This window comes from Tachyglossus aculeatus, chromosome 16, assembly GCF_015852505.1.
Source record: "Tachyglossus aculeatus isolate mTacAcu1 chromosome 16, mTacAcu1.pri, whole genome shotgun sequence".
Classification (NCBI taxonomy): Eukaryota; Metazoa; Chordata; class Mammalia; order Monotremata; family Tachyglossidae; genus Tachyglossus; species Tachyglossus aculeatus.
The window spans coordinates 10,389,080-10,415,670 of record NC_052081.1 but is presented as its reverse complement, the minus strand read 5'-3'; the positions used below and the strand labels follow the sequence as shown (position 1 = coordinate 10,415,670).

At 41.1% G+C, this 26,591-nt stretch overlaps 1 protein-coding gene across 2 annotated transcripts in view; it reads right to left on the bottom strand.

Annotated features, from left to right (window-relative positions):
• Positions 1 to 4,103: 4,103 nt before the first annotated feature.
• The window catches only part of RALGPS2 (Ral GEF with PH domain and SH3 binding motif 2), a 140,929-nt gene continuing 118,441 nt past the window's right edge, over positions 4,104 to 26,591 (bottom strand). The window contains exons 15-20 of one of the 2 annotated variants that reach the window (XM_038757532.1): positions 21,625 to 21,702; positions 20,105 to 20,210; positions 13,935 to 14,027; positions 13,562 to 13,667; positions 11,826 to 11,917; positions 4,104 to 5,705 (exon numbers count right to left, since the gene is read on the bottom strand). In XM_038757532.1, the coding sequence (XP_038613460.1) occupies positions 5,676 to 5,705; positions 11,826 to 11,917; positions 13,562 to 13,667; positions 13,935 to 14,027; positions 20,105 to 20,210; positions 21,625 to 21,702 (505 nt within the window). In that variant the 3' untranslated portion in view covers positions 4,104 to 5,675. The remainder of the gene's footprint in view (positions 5,706 to 11,825; positions 11,918 to 13,561; positions 13,668 to 13,934; positions 14,028 to 20,104; positions 20,211 to 21,624; positions 21,703 to 26,591) is intronic. The other variant, XM_038757533.1, reaches the window with a different exon arrangement.

Here is a 26,591-nt window from a genome sequence, read left to right as displayed (position 1 = left end):
AAAAATGGCTTGTGTTTGCTGAATATCAACACCATTTCATAATTCCTGGGATATTTGTTCCCAGAGAGTTGATCCTCAATACAGTACGTTGCACAACATCCCTCCGCACCCCACAACCATATTCACATTGCAGTAGATTTTGGAGCACTGAGTTTATTAATAGTCAAAGTGTCACCAGCTCTAGAAATCTCTATTTAATAACAGGCATTCATCCAGAACCTCTGTCTTTCACCAAAATTGCAATGGTCGTTGGCTCACATTTGTGAGTGGCTACAGCAGGAGATATCCTTAGGATTTAGTGGCAGACCTGGCAAAGAAAACTTATCTCTGGCTACCTGGCAAAGTTGAGGATACCTAAAGATCACGCTGCTTCTTCTTATCCTATCAATTTCCAGAAACCCTACTATTCTAATACTCCTTTAAAAGGATCCCATCACACTTCTCCAGCACTAATAGCAGACAGTGTAAATTTTGCCTTCTCCGATAACCCCTAAGGGCCCAGAAACCCATCATTTGGCTTTGAAGACCCTGGGACAGGTTGACTTTGCCTGCTCTGGATTACATTAGCCCTTTACAAAGTGTGAAAACACTAGCATGGTAAATTGGCTGAAAAAGCAATGACTGCAGCTCATACTCATCTCCAGAAGTGAAAATTTTCTTGTAACTTTTTTCAAATAAATAGATCAATGCTAATTTAATCTCTTTCCTCCCCTTTAACCTACATTAACTCCAAGCTCAAAAACATCTAATTCAAAGGAAATCTGCAACTGTTTTGCTGAATTCCTTGACGGGAGCTATCCATAAAATGCTTCAAAAGGAAAATCTTTTAAGGGTTTTACAAGACATTAAAAAAGCAAACTGTAGTGAGAAACTTTCACTAATTTCCCAAGTCTTTCAGGTGAATACAAATACTGCTGTGTCTAGTGGCTACCCATCTGTGTGGTTCCTAAGACTATTTCAGTGAATGATGCCCAACAAATAAGAAGCAGGCTGGATGCCGATCAGTGGGCTTGGTCCGATCGGCATTATCACAATTCATTTTACTTTCATACATCTTTGCCTTCTAAGGCTATCTAGCAGGTTCTGCCTTTTACCTGCATTAAAATGTTTTCTTAAAACACCTGACACTTTTAAAGCTGCCTTTAAATTGGTCAAAAGTGACTCGAAACAAACAAACAAAAAATCGCAGTCATACCCAAAGCTCATGGCCACCATAAGGAGACCAAAACAGATTCTCTTGGTCCTAACTCCTACGAGTGGTAAAGATGGTAGGGAGAGGGACAGCACACACTTTTGAAGTAAGAGGAACGGAGGGCAGATAATTATTATCACACTCTCAGCCCTAGCATTGGTCTTCAAACTAATAAGGCACTGACCAAATTTCTCTCAGACCATAAATTTAGGTTGCTGACTCAGAGATTGCTCTTTCAACAAGTTCCATGTTGATACACCAATTTCTTTCATCAGATCCCTCCACAAAGAAAAAAAAAAAGGTCAGGTTAGACACAAGCCATTTTTAGGCAGAACAAAACTACAACGAGAAAGCAAACGAACAAAAAAACAGAAAGCACTTAATTCTTTGAAGGGTTTGATCTCACATGTACAATAACTCTTCAACAATGTGATTGAACATCAGTTCTAGACACTCCGAGATGGCAGTTACCAAGCTGGCGGTGAAAACCATAAATGCATTATGTTTGTGAGAAAGAAGACAAAAGAGAGAAGAAAAGAGGAATAATACCAAAGGAGCCAGCACAACAATACCATTTGCTTCTTCTTACAGAGATATGAAACAGTGGGGGCCAAGATACAATCCAATTCTTCATTTACACAAAAGGGATCCAATCATAAAATGAACTTTTGAAGAACAAAACTTAACTTTTGCTCAGATCAAAAAGGCCTTTTTGCAGACAACACTTGCTGTTTTGCAGAGGAAGATAATACGATGAGATCCAGTAATTTGACTGTAAAGGAATGTGCTTTATGAAATGGCAAAAAAATGAATGTTAGGACTTGAAATCTATATCAGTAAAAGAAGCAATAGCCTCTCTGCTTCCTAATAAATTCATTTTCTGCTGCATAATTGCATTTTCAGTAGTAAAGTTGTTGCTCACAGTAGTTACCTCTTTTGCTGATCTCCAAGTTTGTGGACTGGAAACATCCTCAGAAGATTCCAAATAGGTCAGATAAAGCCTATAGCACAGTAAAGAAATATGGAGGTAGAGAGGCTGCTATGACAGAAGGCTAATTCTCAAAACAGCTTTTCAGGAAATGTGTGTGGAGGGGTTCTTTCCTATTATTTAATTCCCCACCCAGCAACTGTTATTTTCTACAGATCCCTAGTACATTTTCTGGAAGAGAATTAAACATTAGAATAAATACTGTGCAGCTACAATCATCCTGACTCCTGGTGGACTCCAGACATTCGGATATACTGAATATCAGCACAGCCCAACACAGGTCATTGTGCAGTAGTCATATGGCATTTTCCACAGGAAAGAGTTTATAAAGTGAAGCACCTACCCAGGAAGAGAGAACACTCAAGCTTACGTTGTTCAGATCCCTTTTGGTAAAAATCAACACATATTTACCTCATTTTAAAAAACAACAACTAACAAACTGAAAAGGAAGGTGTGTTTGATCCATTCTCACACAAACTCTTCAGTGCTAAACTTTTGGTAAAAGCAGAACTAGATATGCATTACCATGTGCCTGAACATGCAGCAGGAATCAGTAGGAAGTAGCATAAACTTAAAAAGTAAGGAAAATTTTAGGTGTCTTGTGATACAGAAGTCTTGGGGCTAAGTGGGTTCAATTCACATTTTGTGATCAGGGTCTTATATTACAATAAAATTTAAAATACCTCTTTTGATAGAAAGAACAGAGAAAGTGATGTTAGTAAAATTTCAGATCAAGCACTTTGTAAAAGACCATGACAACAGCCACTTTCACAGCAAAGGAGCTATGGTTACCTGGCAGATATTTGGAAATTCCAGCTGCTATAAATCTTTGCATGAATCTAGATAGCATTTGGAAGTATGCAACTCAATATTTTCAAAGAGGTTTCTAATGTGTCATTACTCAACTTTGACTTCTAGTCCCCATACCTCAAGTCTTAATATCAAGTCAAATTTCCTTTGTCAGCAGAACCATTCATTGAAATCTCGGGATGTAGATATCTCAGGAATGTTTTTGTAACTTTACATATTTCTGAGAGTATTGTGGGATCATTAAGAAATTCCTTCCAGGATTGGATGAATTTGGGGTTTGGAAGAAAAAAGAAAACTCTACCCCTTAAAGTCATAAGAGAATCAGAGGATCAAGCTGCAGTTCTGATTGGCAAGGTCGATCAACAAAATCTCTACTACACATCACTCTACCGGCTCTGATTTTTTTTTTAACACTAGAAATTAAACTAGAGTTGAAAAACAAAATCAAACACACCTTCCCACAAGGCTCTCTCTTCAGCAAAATTGTATGATGTCAGTATCTCCACTTACTGACACAAGAACAGATAGGGTTAGTCTGCAACTTAACTACATTAGCTTATTTAAAAATCCAAAACCACAGGGTTCTCAGCCACAGTGCTTTAAAAAAAAAAAGAACACACATTGTTAAAAACACTTATTTCTGCAAAGAAACAAAACTCATGTATGTAATTTTTAAAAATGAAAACATAAATGAAAGATGTGCAAAGTCTACAGAGTAATACTGCTGGCTATGCAGAGAGTGTCTTCGCTTTGTACCCAACATGGGTTAAACTCGGGAGTTGTGTGAACCGAAAAAATGATTTGTTCCAGGCAACCTCCCTTCCCATCTCCCTCTCCCCACCCATGCCATTTTTCAAAATAAAACAGTTCAAGTCAAAAATGAATGGTACATACACCAGACAAAAGAAAAAAAACAACACATAACGAACACTAAATCACAAGATGCTTCTAAATGGTGTTCTAACCTCTTTAGAAACGTAAGAAAATTACATTGCTAAAATCTAACACTTGGAATATCCTTTTCTTTTAGAGATGATCTTTAGGCATTTATAAGGGACACTTCCTCTCCCTGTTCCAGTTTCACTGAGTCAAAGGCTAAATACTTTTGGAATAAAATATTGCGACTATGAATGCACACAACTACTGTTTCTTCATAAAACAAAATCGTGGAAAGAGATGTACAAATAGATCAATTACTAGAAATATTAACCACTGTGGATTGTCTTAGAAATTTAGAGTCCCCAAAACTCATTTCCTGGTATTCCTTTTAGTGAAAGTTCTTTTCCAAGGTGATGAAGATTTAGATTGTGTAACAATTTCAATATCCACACCCTCATACATCCATTTTGCAACTTGATGAGGCATTCCAAAGAAGACACAGTTTTGTGACTACAAACACACACCCAAGGTAAATCAGACTAACGTTTTGCAAGTGACCTAAACAGTGAATGGGGTCTTTTTCATTACAAGGAATGCCCATCTTTCAATTCATTCATTCTCCTTTTTTCCCTTTGAAAATAATTGCTTTTATGGGCCTTAAGACTTAGAAAAGGTTTTCCTTGTTCTTAAAGTCAAAGTGCTACTGAAGCTCACCTTGAATGTTAATGTTAGCTGAAAATAATAATAAAGAAAAAAACTCTGGCACTGTGCACTTTGAACACTGCAAAATGAAAACTCCTGAAGGTTGAAACCAACAGGTACATAACACTTTGAAATCAGACAGACTAATGACACCAATTAAAAGAGGTTGGAAAATAGACTTCTAAGGAAAACACCATCCTAATTTTTAGATGTGGTACTGTGAAAACCATCTTAGGCAGGAAAATGCCTAGGACAGGAAAACAGTAGTTTTCTCCTAAGTATACCTTCTGGTTGTACACTAACACAAAGAATTAGACTACTAGCCTGTATTCTAAACAGTTAGAAACAACCTTGTTCTCTACCATATTAACAAAGAAACCTGTCTGGTGTATGAACATTCGGCCTTTGTGTCTCTTTCAGGAAATGATGTTCCCATATAGTACTAAGGTTTGCAAGTTTAGTGTTTAAAAAAAAACACCCAAAGCTTCACAATATTACAGTTCTTACACACCTGGTCTGAGAGAATGAGTGGGGCTGAACAGTGGAGACTGAAACAAGCTCCTAAAGAGGGCTGCTGGTATAATCCCTAGAACTCAAAGTACCTTTATATCCCCAGTTCAAACTCAGCTCGTTGCAACCCCTAAGAAATGTTTTACTCTTTTTAAAGAATATCTAAAAAAGGTGATTTTTTCCCCCCTCCAAAATTAGTACAAAGTTAAAAGAAATGCAAACTAGCTACAATCTATCAAGCACAGCACCGCCAGAAGATTCACACACACTATTTGGTGTTTCTTGTTGGTTTTCCTTTCACTCTTTAAGGCAGTGGTTTCCACAGGTCAGTTCAGAGATAATTAAGAAGCATGGTCCATGGCAGTTCATGTTTCAACTCCAAATTTCACTCTGGGAACATCACTAACTGTGACTCCATTCCCTGAAATTAGTGCTTTTTTTGTTTGTTCAGTACTCCAAAGTCTTGAGACTGAGCGTCTTGGCTCTGTCCTGGCACGGAATTAAGTTTGTTAGCTGGCACGGGTCCTCTCCCCTACTTAAGGGCAACACACAGTCCATAGTTCATCAAGTCTTCTTTTTCAGGCTCTCAGGCTTTTATTCAAAAGTCATCAAGTTGGCAGGAACCTGAAAATGAGAGGGATCACAGCTGATTATCATTTCATAACTCCAGCCTTCTCCCAGAATAAAATTAAGCAAAAATTTTAATTAAAATTCAATCGAAAAATTTAGAATCTGGAAATGGAGTGTTCTGTAGAGAGAAGTCACACTTCCTGAGCCACAAGCTTCAATTCTTGGTGTCATCTTTGATCACCTTCCCTCATTTATAATATTCATTCATTCATTCATTCAATTGTATTTATTGAGCATTTACTGTGTGCAGAGCACTGTACTAAGCGCTTGGAAAGTACAATTTGGCAGCATATAGAGTCCCTACCCAACAACGGGCTCACAGTCTAAAAGGGGGAGACAGACAGCAAAACAGAACAAGTAGACAGGTGTCAATACCATCAAAATAAATAGAATTATAGATATATACACATCACAATATCCCATATGCTATCTGCCTTTAGGTGTTGCTGATTCTTTCTCTACAGCAGTTCACAAATCTCTCACTTCCACTCCATACTTGCTAGAGAAGCAGCGTGGCTCAGTGGTAAGAGCCCGGGCTTTGGAGTCAGAGGTCATGGGTTCAAATCCCGGCTCTGACAACTGTCAGCTGTGCGACTTTGGGCAAGTCACTTAACTTCTCTGTGCCTCAGTTACCTCATCTGTAAAATGGGGAGACTGTGAGCCCCCCGTGGGACAACCTGATCACCTTGTAACCTCCCCAGCACTTAGAACAGTGCTTTGCACATAATAAGCACTTAATAAATGCCATTATTATTATTATTATTATTATTATCATAATCTCACAGGTTTAAATCCCCATCACTTCTTGGCTGGACTACTATAACCACTTTCATACCCATCTCCCCTCTTTATACTATTTTATAATAATAATAATAATGATGGCATTTGTTAAGCGCTATGTGCAAAGCACTGTTCTAAGTGCTGGGGAGGATACAAGGTGATCAGATTGTCCCACGTGGGGCTCAGTCTTCATCCCCATTTTACAGATGAGGTAACTGAGGTAATTGTCACACAGTTGACAATTGGCAGAGCCGGAATTAGAACCCTGGTCCTCTGACACTCAGGCCCACGCTCCTTCCACTGGGCCTTGCTGCTTCTCACAATATTACTTGGCATCAGTACTTTAAAAATGATAAATGCTATCAATGTATCATCTTTGCTGTATTTTCAAATGTTTTTATGATCAGTAACCATTTTAAATACCAGTAAGACTATTTGAAATCTATTTGAAAGCATTACTTCACAACACACCCATTTATGCATTAGTATTAAAGTTCACCAGTGTGCTATTTGAATGACTTTGTGGGCCTCTAATAAAATATACTTATCTATAATGTTGAATATGGAAATCTGATAGGATTAGAGCTAATTACATATACACACACACACAGTCTGTCTCTAGCCTTCCTTACTATTTGAATATCATACTGCTCACAGCAAGATTGTCATCGTCCTTGAGTGTGTGTTGTTGAGATAATGTTTTGTGCATCACACCCATTAAAATATGTAATGATATTTTTTCTGGTCCCTTTCCATTTTATGAGGACTGTAGGTGTAAGGAAAGCTGATTAGACACTGAAGGCAATGTCAAATAGCACTGCTGTCTTGCCAATCAATCAATGGTAATATCTGACAAAAGGGCACTGTACTAAGTGACTGAGTGAATACGATAGGATTTGGAGAACACTATCCCTGCCCACAAGGAGCATCACCCAGAGACCAGACTAGGGCTGCCCATATTCAAGACTTTAATAAGCATGGGGAGAAGAAGGAGAAAGACATATGCTGGTGGCAACAAGACATGGTTTTAAGTTATTTTTACAGTCGCAGGAGTGGCGCTGGTGATGGCTCACACTGAGCCAACCACAGTCCCTTGCCTGATCTCTCTGTGATCAGATATAGGATACGGTCACAGTCTCAAAGAAGAGTTCTGTGAGACCATATCTACAACAGGCATAACTGGATTGTTATCCAATTTGTAATCCATTAAAGAGCATGGCCCTCAATGCACCCTCACTATTAAGGGCAATTGATATTAGAATGTAACATAAAGAACCAATGCCACTACCCAGAAGTTTACCCTTTGGGTAGGTTTCCCACTGTCAGTAGGACATGTACTTGAGTTGCTTTTCCAAGTAGTAGAAGCAGCAGTAGTATTTACTAACACCCGTGTGCAGAGCGCTGTACTAAGCGTAGGGAGAAAATACACAGGTGGGAATTAGACACAGTCTCAGTCCCTTGGGGGAAGTAGTGATGATGAGCCACCCAGAGTCTACCCCAGCTCTCTTGTGATACTTTGCTAGATGACTGATCAATCTGTGGCCCTGGTCCAGAATACCCTGTGAGCCTTCCCCAGCAGCTCTACTAAGTTGCCTTACTTGGGCTTACTGCCACTTTTCACTGCCTTTTGTTTATGGGCTCTCTGCCAGTTTCAAGTCCACATTCCTGAAGCCTTATAGTGTGGAATGGCTTTACAGCAATTTGGGTCCAAGGATTCAAGCAATTTATGACAGGCCAGGAGCAAGGAGTGTTGACTCTATTTTATTCACGGTGAAGCACGGGCTATATCACATCAGGGAGGAAAATGGTGAGGGGGGGGAGAAGGCATGAGAGTGGGAAGGAGTTGATACAGCTTTTCATTTTTAAAGTCAGGTAGCTGTAAAGGGGTTTACCCGACATCTCTGCCACCCCTAAATCATGGCCGTCCATTCTGCTTTTAAAAACCCTCAACATGGGGGATTTCACGATTTCCCTTGAGAAAATGCTGTAATACATGGGGTGTTGATAAAGGAAAAAAATATCAAACATTTTGGAAATGAAATTTTAATTTCTGAATAGTAAAGAGTTTAATCAATTGTATTTAAGCGCTTATTGTTTGCAGAACACTGTAATAAGCGCATGGGAGAGTACAATGTAAGAGTTGACAGATACATTCCCTGCCCACAAGCTTACTAATCCAAGCATTAATATTAGCTGATAGTTTGCCATGCAATTTTTAAATTTACAAAAATTTCCTCAAAGTTGCTTAACTACTCCTATTCATTCAGTCTCATGAGTACATTAGAGTATGGCCCACTTCAATCTAACTTTTGCCATCTATTCCTTTGTTCCCAACTTTTCTCTCAACGGCATTGTGCTTGGAATTTGATATTGGGTTCCAGTTTTATTTCTCTTATCTTTTTTTTTTTAACTGGGTCTGCTCCAAGGAGGGATCAAAGTCTAGTTGGGAGTGGTTCTACTGTTGAAGAAAGTCATTGTGCTTTTGAGAGGTAAACTGTCAAGACACTGGCACTTCATTTATTACATTGCTCCTTTCAGTGCCCTAATCAAAATGCTAGTGACTAGAAGAGGTAATGTACTTGCCAAAAATTAATACTCAGTCCCCTTCTCAATGATAAGACCACAAGCTTGACATTTCATTTTGTTCTGAATTGGTCTGCATATTCCTGAATTATTTCCTACAAACTTCTGAAGACCTTCGGCACTGGCTCTTGAAAACCACTCTGAGGAACCTTGAAACTATGAGGTCAGATGCATGCCAGGACTGGAAATGGGTGGACGGCAGATGCTTGTGCAGAATGCTGAACTAAAGAGGGAAAGTGTCTCTGATCAGGTCAACCCAGAGGATGCTGTCTGGGGGAAGAGTGGGTGACTTGCTAGACTGTAAGCTCTGTGAGGGCAGGGATCATGCCTACCAATTTTAATACATTCTCCCAAGCACTAAGTACAGTGCTCTGCACAAAGTCAGGGCTCAGTTAAGGTCATTGATTAACCGATTGATCTGCAGACCAGTATGTGCTGCATGGCATGTGAAGGCAACATAGGTCAAGGTGAATGGAAAGAACTGGATTGAGGATCAAGTAATAGGGGTGGCAAACAACCTACCAGCTCCTAGTGGGTAAGAACTTAGTCGAATCTTTCATCACTACATAAGTTTGAGGGGCCCCATATATAAGGGTGACCTGGGAGGATCAGAGGGACCCCCCCCCGACAACAGATAGCCAAATCCAGCTTGACTGGGTATAGCCCCTTCCTCACACTGAGTGGGACCGGGGAGATACAAACAATTTGTACAGACGTCATTACTCGGACCCGTGAAGAGCAAGGAAACGTAGTCTGACATACTCTATGAGGTTTTGCATGAATAGAGTGAAAATAATTTGTACATCTAAGCTGGGAACCAGGCATAATATAGAATGATGACATTTTTTTCTAAATAAAAATGTTACATCTTGAGGTAAAATAGAAAAGTAGATTATAGTGGAATGGACTCTAAGTTAGGAGTCGGGCACCGCATTTTAATCTTGGGTCCACCAATGACAAGCTTTTATATCTTGGACAAGCTATTTCACCTTTCCGCACTTTGGTTTAACTCTGACTGCTACCTCTGTCTCAGGGGTGCCGTGATGATTATTGAAGCTTTTTTAAAGTGGTACATAAAGACCTTGAATTATCTGGAGGAAATAATAATAATAATGATGGCATTTGTTAAGCGCTTACTATGTGCCAAGCACTGTTTTAAGCACTGGGGAGGATATAGGGTGATCAGGTTGTCCCACGGGGGGCTCACAGTCTCAATCCCCATTTTACAGATGAGGTCACTGAGGCCCAGAGAAGTGAAGTGACTTGCCCAAAGTCACACAGCCGACAAGTGGCGAAGGCGGGATTAGAAGAACCCACGACCTATGACTCCCAAGCCCGGGCTCTTTCCACTGAGCCCCACTGGCAGAGCAGGGATTAGAACCCATGTCCTCCGACTCCCGAACCTGGGCTCTCGCCGCTGAGCCACGCTGCTTTTGGGGACTCTGGGAAGTGGGGGGAACGGGCCGTCAGGGGAGGCCGCGGGGGGCTCCCACTGAAATGTGAAATGTGAAATCAAAATAAACTTTAGTGTTATCACTACCTGTGTAAGACTCATGATCCTAGACTGAGAGTCTTTAACTGAACACTCATGACATAGAAAACAATAAGGGCCTATTTCCCATTCTTTCTAAGATGAATTTCAGAGGTTGCTTTATGACCTTTAATGTAACTGGACTCTTCTCGGGATTTAAAAAAAATGGTGCATATTATGCTAGCCTTTTGAGTTTTCATGTCTGCCACTGCTTTTTTTTTTCCTTACCTTTTTTAATGGTATATGTTGAGCGCTTGCTATGTGCCAGGCACTGTACTAAGCTCTGGGGTAGATAAAAGCTAATCAAATTGTACACAGTCCATGTCCCACATGGGGCTCACAGTCTTAATCTCTATTTTAGAAATGAGGGGACTGAGGCACAGAGAAGTTAAGTGACTTGTCGAAGGTCGTCCAGAAGACAGGTGACGAGGCTGGGATTAGAACCCAGGACCTTCTGACTCATAGCCCCGTGCTCTACTGGTATAGATATTAAACAAAGACTAACATACTCCTACTCCTGAAGACATCTTCATGCTCAAATTCTCAATGAAATTTGATTCACTTTTGCACTATTCAGAGCATTCATAGGGAGAACCTGTGGTCAGTTGTCAGTAAGTAAAACGGGGTTCAAGGATAGATTTTTGCCTTCATAAATTTTGCCTACAAATGGGTGACTTCAATTTAATCCTCCATATCCATTAGGTCTCTGCAGGGTCAGAGAATATTTTTGGTTGTCTTAAATTTAATTGTTGCTAGGGTTGTTCTGCTTCACAAATGAAAAGATGGATTAATTTCATGTAGCCAAAATGAGTTCCTCATTGACAGGACATGCTCCCTTCTTAACACTACTGCAGAACTGTAGATATCAAAGATCAATCAATCAAATTTATTGAGTGCTTACTATGTGCAGGGCACTGTACTAAGCACTTGGGAGAGTAAAATACAACAGAATTAGCACACACATTCCTTGCCCATAATGAGCTTAAAGTCTAGAAGTAGATTTGTTTTATTTAGAAAAAAATGTCATCATTCGATATTATGCCTGGTTCCCAGCTTAGATGTACAAATTATTTGTTTTCCACATAGTGCAGGAAAAAAAGAAATCACTACTTGTTTCAATTCATACTCAAAGTCAACCAATAACTGCTCTCCTGTTTTCTCTTTTCAAAACAAATCTTATTCTGAACCACTACTGTGATGCTGAATCACTTCACGCTTACCTGTTGTCTGTTGCTTTGGCAGGCTGCACTCAGATGTTTGAACCACAGCATTGCATTCATTCTATTACCAGCTTGAAACTTGTATGAGTTTCCTATAATTATGACAAAGTCAGAGGAAGAACATATGGTAATGCTGCCAAAGTCCAAAACAGGGAGGAAACAACTGCTGTCACAGAATCTGATTCGTAACTTTTGACTTGAGGTAATTCCAATACTAAAAAAACTGTGCCTTTATGTGATCCTGGTCCCTGGGTTATCATTTTAAGTGTTTATGATCATGGGAAGAATGGAAAATTATTTTCCTATATTAGGAACAATAACCACATATTAGAGGAAAATGCCAATCCAGATTGTAATTAATAATATTTATTGAGCGCTTATTACGCACAGAGCAAAAGCCCAACCCTAGGCCAACAGAGAATTCAATGTGGTAGCCACAAGCCCATTACCCTCCCTTGTGACAGGCTAGACAAGCTCATCTTTTCTTGCTACCCTTCTTGTCACACTTTACCCCGGGGGCACAGGCTTCCAGGTTAACTTCAGTTCTATAATGCAGGGTTTGCATTTTTATTCCACCCCACATTAGGGGAAATTTGTGCTGAATTCAAACTACACTCACTTGCACCAAAGTGTTGCGGTCTAGCCTAAACAAGGCTCATGTTGTCAGAAGAATTTTCCCTAATTTGCTAACAAAATTTCTAGCCAAAACACGTAGTGAAAACATATACTATGGCCAGACTGAGTGTACCGAACACTGTGTGATTCAAACCTCAGCTAGGTATTTCCACTGTCCATTTAAAAATATGTTAGTACTATTCACATGATGATTGCCCTGGGTGCCCCTAGGAAAGGCTAGCCCCTCCTCCTTGCGATAACTGGCAGTTTTTTGGCAGCATATTTGGTCTCAAATGCTAAGAAACAATAAGTACATCTCATGGAGAATGAATGGCTATTTCAGTGAAAGGAGGAGGAGGAGGAAGGGGAAAGAGGAAGGGAGGGAAAGGAAAAGATTCAAATTCCACTATGAATGCATCTTTAAGTCTCCTACTGGCTACTACTTATAAAGTCTCACCTGCTGGCTCCCTCCAAACAGCCCACATTCTGTTTCTCCTACACTTCACGTATTGGCTCTATTCTTTTTGTAGCAATCCTGATACTTCCACTGTACACTGCAAACAGTCTCAATAACCCAGAATAAGTCATCTCTCCTAGAGGACATTTGTTTTTTCTTTAGCAAATGTGTCATTTTTCAAGTTAAACAGACCTCTTACTCGGGGAATTCAGCTTTAAGGCATTAGGCAAATCTACTTTAAAATACTGTGAACCACTATGTGTAGCCGGTGACAGCTGCAATTATTTTTAGTGACCTCATTTACCAAAACTGGACCTTATGAACACCCCAGTGGAGTAAAGTAGGTGAAAGGCCAGGGGAAGGTGATAAAACATAATATAGGAAATCTGTTGGTTAACATTGATTAAAAGCATTTCCACTGGAAGTTTGACCATGGAATAATCTGTGCACAAAAAAATTCAATAAAGCCCAGTCAACCATTTTATTACATTTGAGATCTGTTCTTGCTCTAATAAAACCTGTAATATCTTTTTCCAAGAGGCTCCACTCATTAAAAGAACTGAAAAAAGGCATCCTAATAAACAATTATTTATTCCAATTTTAGCCAAGTCAACCACGGCAACTGAAAAATTCAGCTGAGCTGCTAGAGCTGTTGTAGAATTACCTTTCTCAGAGTCTGTCAGTAAGAAGAGATCTGGGTGTTCGGGGTCATCAGCCATCATCACCATCCACCCTACCACTGACACATTCTTGTTAGATGTAGATTTAAACTGAAATAATAAACAAGAAAGCTTAATGCATTGAAAGCAATGTCATGGAATCATCTCAAAGACATTAACAAGGAAATCAATGACTACATTCCTGAAGAAACTACATGGTATCCCCAAAATATCTGTACCCAAGAAAAAATGATATAAGAACCCCTGGTAATAGAGCAATTGGAAGAATAATCCCTCAGTGGAAAGCATGTATTAGGAAAAAAAACAAGCCTATCATTAATTTAGTTTTGAGTAAGGTAGGAGGAGCAGAATATTTACATGTTTTCTCTCTGTAGCCTTCAGAGATTTGGCAGCATAGTAAAAAAGCTGAGTCCCACATAATGCTGCCCAATATTTCGTCCAAGATGCTACCTGGAGGGATCAAGAACACAAAATAATAGAATAAAAGACCATATAGCAATGACAATCAAAAATATAAACTACCTCAAAGAAAGGGCTCCAGATTCTAATGGCTACATTTTTTTTTAACTTGAGAAGAAGCTAGGGAAAGATTTACATATTCCAGTTTAATATCATTTCCTTCTGCTTCAAATATACACTTCCCATTTATGGGCCACAAAACTGACAATAAGTATTTTCCCAAGTGTTTAATACAGTGCACTGTAAGCCCACAAAAAATACAAGTGACTGATTGATTCATAATAGAACAGAGGAACTACCCACATGTCCAGGTTAATACCACTGTTCCACAATTTTCCTTAGACTTTTTTTATTTTGGAAAATATGCTTATTTTTTTTAAAATGGCATTTATTAAGCGCTATGTGCAAAGCACTGTTCTAAGCGCTGGGGAGGTTACAAGGTGATCAGGTTGTGCCACAGGGGGCTCACAATCTTAATCCCCATTTTACAGATGAGGTAACTGAGGCACAGAGAAGTGAAGTGACTTGCCCAAAGTCACACAGCTGACAATTGGCAGAGCTGGGATTCGAACCCATGAACTCTGACTCCAAAGCCCGGGCTCTTCCCACTGAGCCACAGTGCTTCCCAGGCTTGAATCAATCAATCGTATTAAGCGTGTACTGTGTGCACAGCACTGTACTAGGCGCTTGGGAAGTACAAGTTTTCAACATACAGAGACAGTCCCTACCCAACAGTGGGCTCACAGTCTAAAAAGATTGCTTGAAGAAGGAGTTGGGATAAAGAAACCCTTAAAATGGGGGGGGGGGGGGGGGGGAACGACCTCTGGCCGTTGTCCCTCTGAGGGGCAGGAGGGTGTCGGGAGGGGGAAGTGGCCGCTTGAACCAGCACGGCTGTGGTACTTGTATGGGAAGCAGTGTGGCTCAGTGGAAAGAGCCCGGGCTTTGGAGTCAGAGGTCATGGGTTCAAATCCCGGCTCCGCCACTTGTCAGCTATGCGACTTTGGGCGGGTCACTTGGCTCCTCTGTGCCTCAGTTCCCTCACCTGTGGAATGGGGATGTAAACTGTGAGCCCCCTGTGGGACATCCTGATCGCCTTGTAACCTCCCCAGTGCTTGGAACGGTGCTTTGCACACAGTAAACGCTTAATAAATGCTATCATTATCAGGGAAGCAGCGTGGCTCAGTGGAAAGAGCATGGGCTTTGGGGTCAGAGGTCATGGGTTCAAACCCCGGCTCCACCAATTGTCAGCTGTGTGACTCTGGGCAAGTCACTTGGCTTCTCTGGGCCTCAGTTACCTCATCTGTAAAATGGGGATTAAAAACTGTGAGCCCCCCGTGGGACAACCTGATCACCTTGTAACCTTCCCAGTGCTTAGAACAGTGCTTTGCACATAGTAGGCGCTTAATAAATACCATCATTATTATTATCATTATTATCATTATTATTTGTTTGCTAGGCACTTACCACATGCCAGGTACCATTCTAAGAGCTGGGGTGGAAACCAGCAAATTGGGTTGGACCCTCTCCCTATCCCATGTGGGGCTCACAGTCTCCATCCCCATTTTGCAGATGAGGGAACTGAGGCACAGGGGAGTTGAGTGACTCGCCCAAGGTCATGCAGCGGACAAATGGCAGCAAACCTTGTGACTCCCAGGCCCGTGCCCTGTCCCTATGCAGCAGACAAATGGCAGCAAACTTTGTGACTCCCAGGCCCGTGCCCTGTCCCTATGCAGCAGACAAATGGCAGCAAACCTTGTGACTCCCAGGCCTGTGCCCTGTCCCTATGCAGCAGACAAATGGCAGCAAACCTTGTGACTCCCAGGCCCGTGCCCTAACCCTATGCAGCAGACAAATGGCATCATTATCAATCGTATTTATTGAGTGCTTACTTTGTGCAGAGCACTGTACTAAGCGCTTGGGCAGTACAAGTTGGCAACATATAGAGACAGTCCCTACCCAACAGTGGGCTCACAGTCGAAAAGGGGAAATGGCAGCAAACCTTGTGACTCCCAGGCCCGTGCCCTAACCCTTTGCAGCAGACAAATGGCAGCAACCCTTGTGACTCCAAGGCCCCTGCCTTAACCCTATGCAGCAGACAAATGGCAGTAAACCTTGTGACTCCCAGGTCCGTGCCCTGTCCCTATGCAGCAGACAAATGGCTGCAAACCTTGTGACTCCCAGGCCTGTGCCCTATCCCTATGCAGCAGACAAATGGCAGCAAACCTTGTGACTCCCAGGCCCGTGCTCTAACCCTATGCAGCAGACAAATGGCAGCAAACCTTGTGGCTCCCAGGCCCGTGCCCTGTCCCTATGCAGCAGACAAATGGCAGCAAACCTTGTGACTCCCAGGCCCGTGCCCTGTCCCCATGCAGCAGACAAATGGCAGCAAACCTTGTGACTCCCAGGCCCGTGCTCTAACCCTATGCAGCAGACAAATGGCAGCAAACCTTGTGACTCCCAGGCCCATGCCCTGTCCCTATGCAGCAGACAAATAGCAGCAAACCTTGTGACTCCCAGGCCCGTGCCCTGTCCCTATGCAGCAGACAAATGGCTGCAAACCTTGTGACTCCCAGGCCCGTGCCCTATCCCTATGCAGCAGACAAATGGCAGCAAACCTTGTGACTCCCAGGCCCGTGCTCTAACCCTATGCAGCAGACAAATGGCAGCAAACCTTGTGGCTCCCAGGCCCGTGCCCTGTCCCTATGCAGCAGACAAATGGCAGCAAACCTTGTGACTCCCAGGCCCGTGCCCTGTCCTTATGCAGCAGACAAATGGCAGCAAACCTTGTGACTCCCAGGCCCGTGCTCTAACCCTATGCAGCAGACAAATGGCAGCAAACCTTGTGACTCCCAGGCCCATGCCCTGTCCCTATGCAGCAGACAAATAGCAGCAAACCTTGTGACTCCCAGGCCCGTGCCCTGTCCCTATGCAGCAGACAAATGGCAGCAAACCTTGTGCCTCCCAGGCCCGTGCCCTGTCCCTATGCAGCAGACAAATGGCAGCAAACCTTCTTCATGCTGCTGCCCGGATTGTCTTTGTCCAGAAACGCTCTGGGCATGTTACTCCCCTCCTCAAAAATCTCCAGTGGCTACCAATCAATCTGCGCATCAGGCAGAAACTCCTCACCCTGGGCTTCAAGGCTGTCCATCCATCCCCTCGCCCCCTCCTACCTCACCTCCCTTCTCTCCTTCTCCAGCCCAGCCCGCACCCTCCGCTCCTCCGCCACTAATCTCCTCACCATACCTCGTTCTCGCCTGTCCCGCCATCGACCCCCGGTCCACGTCACCCCCCGGGCCTGGAATGCCCTCCTCCGCCCATCCGCCAAGCTAGCTCTCTTCCTCCCTTCAAGGCCCTACTGAGAGCTCACCTCCTCCAGGAGGCCTTCCCAGACTGAGCCCCTTCCTTCCTCCCCCCCTCGTCCCCCTCTCCATCCCCCTCATCTTACCTCCTTCCCTTCCCCACAGCACCTGTATATATGCATATATGTTTGTACATATTTATTACTCTATTTATTTATTTATTTATTTATTTTACTTGTACATATCTATTCTATTTTATTTTGTTAGTATGTTTGGTTTTGTTCTCTGTCTCCCCCTTTTAGACTGTGAGCCCACTGCTGGGGAGGGACTGTCTCTATATGTTGCCAACTTGTACTTCCCAAGCGCTTAGTACAGTGCTCTGCACACAGTAAGCGCTCAATAAATACGATTGATTGATTGATTGATTGATTCTGACTCCTAGGCCCGTGCCCCATCCCTATGCAGCAGACAAATGGCAGCAAACTTTGTGACTCCCAGGCCCGTGCCCTAACCCCATGCAGCGGACAAATGGCAGCAAACCTTGTGACTCCCAGGCCCGTGCCCTATCCCTATGCCATACTGCTTATCTATCGATGGTTATCGATTGATCTCTGGTATGTACTGAGCGCTCGCTTGCTTTGTGGAGGAGCCCCGTACAAAACGCTCGGGAGGGTACACTACAACAGAGTTGGCAGATGGGACCCCTGCCCACAAGGAGTTTAGAGGAGGAGTTGGGCGTTAAAAACAGATTATTGGATTGGTTTCATCACACCCCACAGACAAACGTTTGAAGTCGATGCCTGCCAATGACAAAGGAAGAAATCATCTTTAGGAGGCGTGAAGATGGAGCCATCTAGTCTCGGCTTGCTACCGCTTCAGCAAAACCCTTTCATTTTGGCTTCATGATGGCTTCTGCTTAGTTACTCGGTTTGATGAAGAAAAATTGGATCTTGCACCTGCAGTATTGGGGAACATCCAGCTCCTCAATTTTACTCGCTTTTGGTCCGCTACACATCCGCCATATTTTTATTAATGCAACTGCAAACTAGATTAAAATTCAGTCACTAGCAATTTATGAATCACAGAGGAACTTTGTTACACATGAGTACTCTCCAGTGATACCTGAAACATTGTTTTCTTAAGAGCAGTTACCAAACGCGGCAGGAAGAATGGTGGCTTCCTGTTGACCTATCAAATCAAACAATCAATGGTATTTACTGAGCATGTAGTTTGTGCAGAGTACAAAAAGAGTGGGAGAGTGGAATATCAGATACATTCACTGGCTTTCCTCTGTCCACAAGATTACTGACTCTTTGAAAGAACTCCCATAATTTTCCTCTTGAAAAAAACATTTTTTTTATTTTTTATGTATGTTGGAAAATGAACCGTGACGTCACTCTCTTGAAGACTGTGGATTTGGCCAACAGGCAGAGTAATGATTTAAAGGGACCACAACTACGGTAAATTGTTGGGCTCACTTTGAACAGAGCTCGAGGATGCCAGACTACAAATTTTACTGTGCTCGCAGGACTTGAGCTGGTTTAGGACCAGTCCCAACAACTGAGGCTCACGTAGGGTCGTAAGAGGGCTTGACCAAATACAAAGAGAATACAAATACAGAGTACTTGCGAAGGTACTCTGGACAAGTTACTTAGCCTCTCTTTGCCTCAGTTTTCTCATCTGTAAAGTGGGTGTGGGGGAGGTGGGAACTATATCAATTTTGGACCTGTCCTAATGCTAGAGATTTAGTACGCACGATAACATAGGTGTTAATGCCATAGTAAGTGCTGGGGAAAGTACAGTAAAGGGGCTCGCTTACACACTCGCAGCCTGGGACTCAGAGGACCTGGATTCTAATTCCAGGTCTGTCACTTGACTGCCACTTGGGCAAGTCACTTAACTTCTCTGTGCCTCAGTTACCAGATTTGCAAAATCAGTCAATCAATAGTATTTACTGAGCACTTACTGTAGAAAGAGGCACTGTACTAGGTGCTTGGAAGAGCATGATACAACAGAGTTTTATTAATGAGTATTAAGACTGCGAGACTGTGTGTGCCAGGCATTGTACTAAGTGCTGGGGTAGATATTAGATAATCATAGTGTACACAGTCCCTGTACCACATCTGTGAGCCCCATGTGGGACAGGGACTGTGTACACTATGATTATCTCATATCTACCCCAGCACTTAGTACAGTGCCTGACACACAGTAAGCACTTAAATATCATTTATATATATATATACTTATATACATATATAAAATGACTATTTTCCCACATTTATAGGCAAGACAAACATAAGTATTTACAGCTCAGACACTCAAGCCCACATGCATATAATAACTACATCAAAGGACCAGTAAAGTGCATGGATTTCTATGCCTATCTGATTTCCTTTAAGCACATCCTGATTTCATTTAGGCTGCAGGCAAGCTCTGAGAAGCAGTAGGAGCAGGTGGATTGAGCCTGGGCCTCGGAGACAGGATATCTGGGTATGAATCCCATACTGACCACTTGTTCACTGTGTGTAACCTCGGGTAAATCACTTAACTTCTCTGAGCCTCATTTTCTTCATAGGTAAATTGGGAATGATGTACCTGGTCTCCCTGGTCTTTAAATCGTGGGACATGGACTAGATCTGATTTGCTTATATTGCCTCCATACCAGTTCTTGGGTCTTGGTACAAAGTAAACACTCAACAAATACCAATAGTATTATTATTGTTAACATTCTTCAAGGCTGGACTGATCTGTGGTATAATCAAGTCTTACCGTAGGTTTTTTGCCTTCTTTTAATAGTGTCTTTCTCCTGAGAACACCCTGAATTGTAACTGCTCCTGGGTACAAGTGCACAGCCAAATCTTCAGATTCAGCCGAACTGCAAGTATACAAAACAAACGAAAAGTTAAATACATCTTGCTTATAGCTGATTCCAAATGTTTCAAGCCAAAATTTATCTTTACATTAGGAAATGTTCCATTTATTAGAATTTAAAGTTGAAAACAAGATTTAGAACTACAAAGTTTTAATGGTCTATAATTTACAAGTTATTACTGCAGGTGGTCCATAATTAACAGTTTTCCTAGATCTCATCATACATTCCAACTCAAAAATAAATTGTACAATAATCCAAATTGGAAAGGAATTAATGATTTGTGATTTTACTCTTCCTAATGTACTAATTTTTCCATGTGAATCTTTCAGTCCTACGGATAAAGTTAATGATTCTATTGTTAAAATCACCCAAATCAGTAAAATAGCAAAAAAATACACTAGTAGCTGAAACAAAACATGCTCAATGTAATGCTCAAATATATGAAAGAAGAAAAGTAGTGTAAGATCTGAAATCTTGGCCTGTGGCAAATCATTTTAAAGATGTTTTACTATTATTAATATACTAATTCCTCAATTACAGCCTGGCAGCTGCTCAAAAATGAAATATAACCAATAAACTCGGTTTCATTTTTCACATAATCTAACGAATAAAATTGAGTGGCTACTGTCTTTTAAAAATCTTTAATTCAAAATTTAAGTATAACCAACTTAATCAAATGAAGCCATAAAGTCTATAATTCTCTAAAGATTCCAAGTAAAGAATTTCTGCATGGCAATGGAAACTCGAGTTCATTGGTTCTTCCATTTAGGTGTCTTCAGAGTGACAATCAAAACACAATGGAAAAATCTCTTGATTCAGCAGTTACTTAGAGGCAGGTGCAGGGAGACTAATTCAGACACCATCAAGAACACTAATTTACTCAATTAACTTTTGATATTAAATTAGTGATAATTTTTAAGCATTACAAATTCTTTTTCGCTTTTCTTCCAAAGTTGTTATACGGATACCAGTAACCGATCTCGCTCAATCGTACGGAAGACAGCTGAATGAAATGAGTTTCTATAAACACGCTCACTTAGAATGAGGTTCGTTTTTCAATGGACTGTCCAAATTTACCACCTGCAATTTCTCATCCCCTCACAAAATGTTCAATTCAGAGGTGTTAGCAAAGAAAATAATGTGAATGCGGCTTCAAGCAAACCAAGCAGCTGTATGACCAATTCAATCACTAACAACATCACAAGAAGCATCCCACGTGGAAGCATCTTTTAAAATATTATGGAAAAAAGCAAGGTCAGAAGGAGCCATTTGCCAAAATTAGTTAGAGATTAAATCACAGAAAGGGAAAGGTTTATGGGGAATTCAACTGAATAATGTCAGACCACACCCATTTAAATAAGCCAATCACCAATACCAGAGGGAAATTCTGTGACCCCTGAATGCAGGGGGATTGTACCTGCTGGCCTTCATGTGGCCTCGATAGCCATTTCGTGCCACTCTTGTCACCGGACCGAGAGAATGGTATAATCTGTTCCTGTTGGATTCCATTATAAATTGTATGCATTACATATACTTTCATCCACATAATCATAGGTTCCTAGTACAGCATGATAAGATCTTCCTTTTATAGAGAGCTCACTTTCCCCCCCAGGCAGTATAGGCAGGATTATGTTATTTCATATTTTAAATGAGCAGGCAGATATTTTTGTTCTATTACATCAATTCCAGAACTTCTTAAAATTATTTCTGGATACAAGAGTACTCATCATTGAATACTGTTGATTTTATCACCATAACAATGGAAGAACACTTGTTCATAAATGCCAAAAGCATAGAAACAAAAAATTTAAACTGAAAATGATACTGATTTATCACATGGACAATTAACTCTTTTTTGGTATATGTCCCTTATGAAGACACCTAAAACTTAGCCTACCATAATTCCTTTCCATTCTGTCCTAGCCCATGACACTAAAACCAAAATGCTGATTTCCATTAGCTGAAAATTAAATATTGGCATGATTTAATTTTTGCATCAACCAGCAAAATCAACTACCAACAATGAAAATGCTATGAGGCAGAATTTATTTGGAACAATGTGCAATACCTAAGACATGAAATAAAGCACAACATGAACACACGTCATTTTAAAGTCGTCTTTTCTGGGCCAAGGCCAAAAGTATCACTTAAATAAATATATGAGGTGTAAGATGTACTGTTTTCACATTCTGAGCAATTCCCACATATGTAAAGTGCCCACAAATTAAAAGGGAACAAAACAAATATATGAAAATCCATTCTTGGAATGTACTGCTTAAGCTATTTTAAATCTTGCTCTCTACCAAAGTATGAGTCAATTTTGGATTTCGTTTTTGAATGATATTCTGTGGCTGAATGTCAGCTGGAAGCATTATTTGTCAGATTTCTAAAGTTTCCAAATCATTCTGTGGCTTAAGACTAGCACCACCCCAATCACTCTCTAAATGCAAATGTCTATCTCATAAAGTTGAATTTTAATCACAAAAATAACAATTTAGAGATTTCTGAAGGCAAATCCTGTACAGATTGTCTTTCTGTTAAACTTGCCAGAGAAGAGGAACCATTTAACATATTTTCAACAAGGTTACTCACTATTAATCTAGAAAAGCAATAATTTTAGTACTTTTTAAAATTGTACTTCATACAAATACTTCAAAACATTTTTTAATCAACTGCTGGAGTTACCTAATTTTTTTTGATGCTTTTTGCTATGAACTTACTATGTGTCAAACTCTGTTCTAAGTGCTGGGGTAGACATGAGTTAATCACGTCAGACACAGATGCAGGCCCATATGGAGCTCACAGTCTAAGTAGGAGGGGGAACTGGTAAAGCCTCATTCTAAAATCCTCATTTTACAGTTGGGGAAACTGAGGCACAGAAAGTTTTACTGAGTTGTCCAAGGTCACACTTAAGACAAGTGAAGGGGTCAGGATTAGAAACCAGGTCCTCGACCCCCAGACCCACACTGCTTCCTAATATGTCTCAATAACAGATATTTTCCTTCTTTCTTCACTGATGGTAATGGTGTTTTCCTCTCTGTCTACCTCCTCTATAACTAACCCTTAAGCTAGTCTCTTTGAGGCTGTCTTTTTTTTCTCTTCTAGTTTCCCTCTCCATCTCCCTTCCTCTTCTTCCTGGCCCCCAGTTTCTCGATAAGTTGTGGCTTCTGTCACATTTTTCTTCTTCCTCTACTGCTTCTTCTCTTCCTTCTATTCTTTTTTATCTCAATATACTCCCTTCTGGTGCAACTCTCTTATTCCCCATTAATACATATCTGCTCTCCCTACTGCTTTTTTTTTTTTTTGGCCCTCTCCCTACCAGAATTCTAAACTTCCCCACTCATCTTCGATTGATGATGATCTTCCTATCTCGGTTCTCTTGCGACTCCTCTCCCAGCCTCCTTAAATCCATCCTCATCTGCAGCCCTGGTCTTCAGGTAGGAGGAAAACTAAAAATAACATTTTGTCCCACTGGAAACTTGCCATAGGGGTTCATGGGATGCCGAGATTCCATTTTAAGTCTTGAGGTACATATGAGGAATTCCATCAAATATCTTTCCAGGGTTGGAAATTGGATCCAGGCATTCTCCCTCTTTCCTACAACCCTGGTATTTTGTTAGACACCAGGGTAAAAACAATCCTTCCACCAAGAAACTGTACCTTACTAAGGGAGGATACAATGTCTGACTCTATTTCGACTGTCAACCCTTTTAAGGATTAGGCATAGAAGTACCCTATGTACACACATCTTGCTAAGCTATTAATACAAGTTTATTTACATAATCTAACAGCAACATCTCTTTTTTCTATCTCATACGACACTTTCTCACACAGAGCAGTGAGAAGCTAGAGGATGCATTACCCATTTTTGAAATCTGCTGGCAACCCCTACTTCACTACAGAAGATTCATCCTGCAGTCTTTTTATCCTAGTGGAATTAGACCCTGGGCAGTCAGGAGGCAGCCAGCCAAGACTCTGCTCATCAGGGTTTCTCCCTTTCTTTGAAGCTGACAAATTCAAAAGCAATCCGATTACACGGATAGGGAGACAACAAAATGGGGAACATAGTCACAAAGGAAACTTGGGGAAGAAGTTCATAGCAAGGAACTCAGATGCCTTGGAGTTGGATCTGAGTCGCAAGTCCTGATTTTCCTTTTTCTTAAAAGAGCACTGGCTTTGAATGTGCCTGATTTCAAGGAATGGAGAAACCAGGAGAGTCAGAAGTTTGGGGCACACCCAAGATACTAGAGTATGTATTAGTTTCTGCATGAGGCAGCAAAGTGCTGAATTGTCTTGTTGCTATTTGCAGTTCAGTTGCTCCTGACAACACAGCAACAGCTCACAAACAGCCTAGACAACTTCTCTGCTGCTTTTCTGAAAATTCCCCCTATGATGTCGCTCTGTGATGTGGCTCCTACTTTTTTTTTTTTTAGAGTCTTCCAAACTTTGAGTTTGGTATTTCAGTGCTTACTGTCTGCAAAACACTGTACTACATGCTTGGGGAAGTACAATACAACTGAGTTGGTAGACGAGATCCCTGCCCACAAGGACCGAACAGTTTACAAGGGGAAAAAGTTTTCTAATTTCATTGACCAATGCCCTGTTGACTGGATATCACTCTCCCTTGTACTTTCCCCTTCTTAGGTAAGCCTAAGCAAAGAAGATGAATGTCAGATATGAAGAAAGAACGATATGCAGTCAAAAACCCAAGCAAGCAACATTGATAACAAGTAGAAAGAATGCACAGTGTAGTGGCTGAAGTTGAATTTAGCTTATAAAATATTTTCAGGAGCCCATATGGTCAGTTCTCAACAAACCTCACTTTAAAATACTTATGCCTTAACCAACCCCGTGTACATCCCCACAGTCGTTTCTCCCAGTGTAGCATACTGCTCTATTCAGTCAGATGTGTGCTGCTGAAAGAATGTTCCATAATTCTTCAGCAGTTTTTAATCAAAAGCATATGTAATGAGAGAACTGACCACTGATTTATAAAGAGCGATCAAAACTCAAACGAAAGTAGATTAAAACTATACAAGTAATTCCTATCAACACAGAAATAACTCATTTTCCAAGACTTTGGTGGAGATAAGCATCCTTTTGTTATTGAAAGTGTTCTATAAGCATGGTAATATAGTCTGGACAGTAGAATTTTAGCACCTCTCCATTCCCCACTTAAATATATGTATAATTCCACCTAAAACTCAGATCATTTGTTACCTCAATCCATCTTACACAGAAATGAAGAAGAATCAGAAGCTACGACTCCTGAGACAGACACACATATAATATGTATACATATGTATATATATTTTAGTTGAAATATACTTTCTTGGCCCAAACCTAATCTAATAAAAATAATAATAATTAAGGTATTTGTTTAAGCGCTTACTATGTGCCAAGCACTGTACTAAGCGCTGGGGTGGATACAAGCAAATTGGGATGGACCCAGTCCTTGTTTCATGTGAGGCTCACAGTCTTAGTCTCCATGCTACAGAGGAGGGAACTAAGGCCCAGAGAAATGAAGTAACTTTCCCAAGGTCACACAGTAGAAAAGTGGTGGAGCTGGGATTAGAAACCACGACCTCCAGACACCCAGGCCCGTGCTCTATTCAGTACACCTGCTGCTTCTCATTACTATCATTACTATTGTTATTACTCTATTTGTTAAGTACTATATGTCAAGTACTGTGCCAGAGTGAAGACAAGTTAACCTGATTGGACAGTCCCCGTCCCACATGGGGTTCACAGTCTACCTAAGAGGGAGAGCAGGTTTTGAATCCCCATTTACAGTTGAGGAAATTGAGGCACAGAGAAGTTAAGTGCATTGCCCAAGGTTCTGGAGCAGGTAACTGGCAGAGCCAGAATTAGAACCCAGATCCTCTAACCTTCCTCGTCAGCCGCTGCCCACGGGCCCAGGACGGCTGGTGGTGGTGGGGGGGAAGTAGCAAATAACCCCAACACTCACAGACAGCAGCTGTCAATTGGTCAGACTACTGGGCTAATTGGGAAGCCTGTAAGAGCATGCGATCATAAGGTCCAAACTACTGTATTAGGAATGTTTTGCTTCACATGGAACAGGGACTGTGTCTGATCTATGTCCTTCCCACTTGGAATATTTGAAATATTATAAGTACTTAATACCATAACTACAGGGGTCCATGCAATCCAGCTCTATGACGCTAATTAAGCAGTGAAAGACATTCTAAAGGAATTCAACTAATTTTGCCTTCCTCCTCCTATTATTTTGTTTTGGAAATATATAGCTGAAGAGGAAGTGCCTGCCAATTCTATTCTAGAAAATTATCTGGAAAATTCAAGCCAAAAATAGATATTTTAGCCCTGAACACCTACTAGTGAATATCTAATAGTCTATTTACTTTA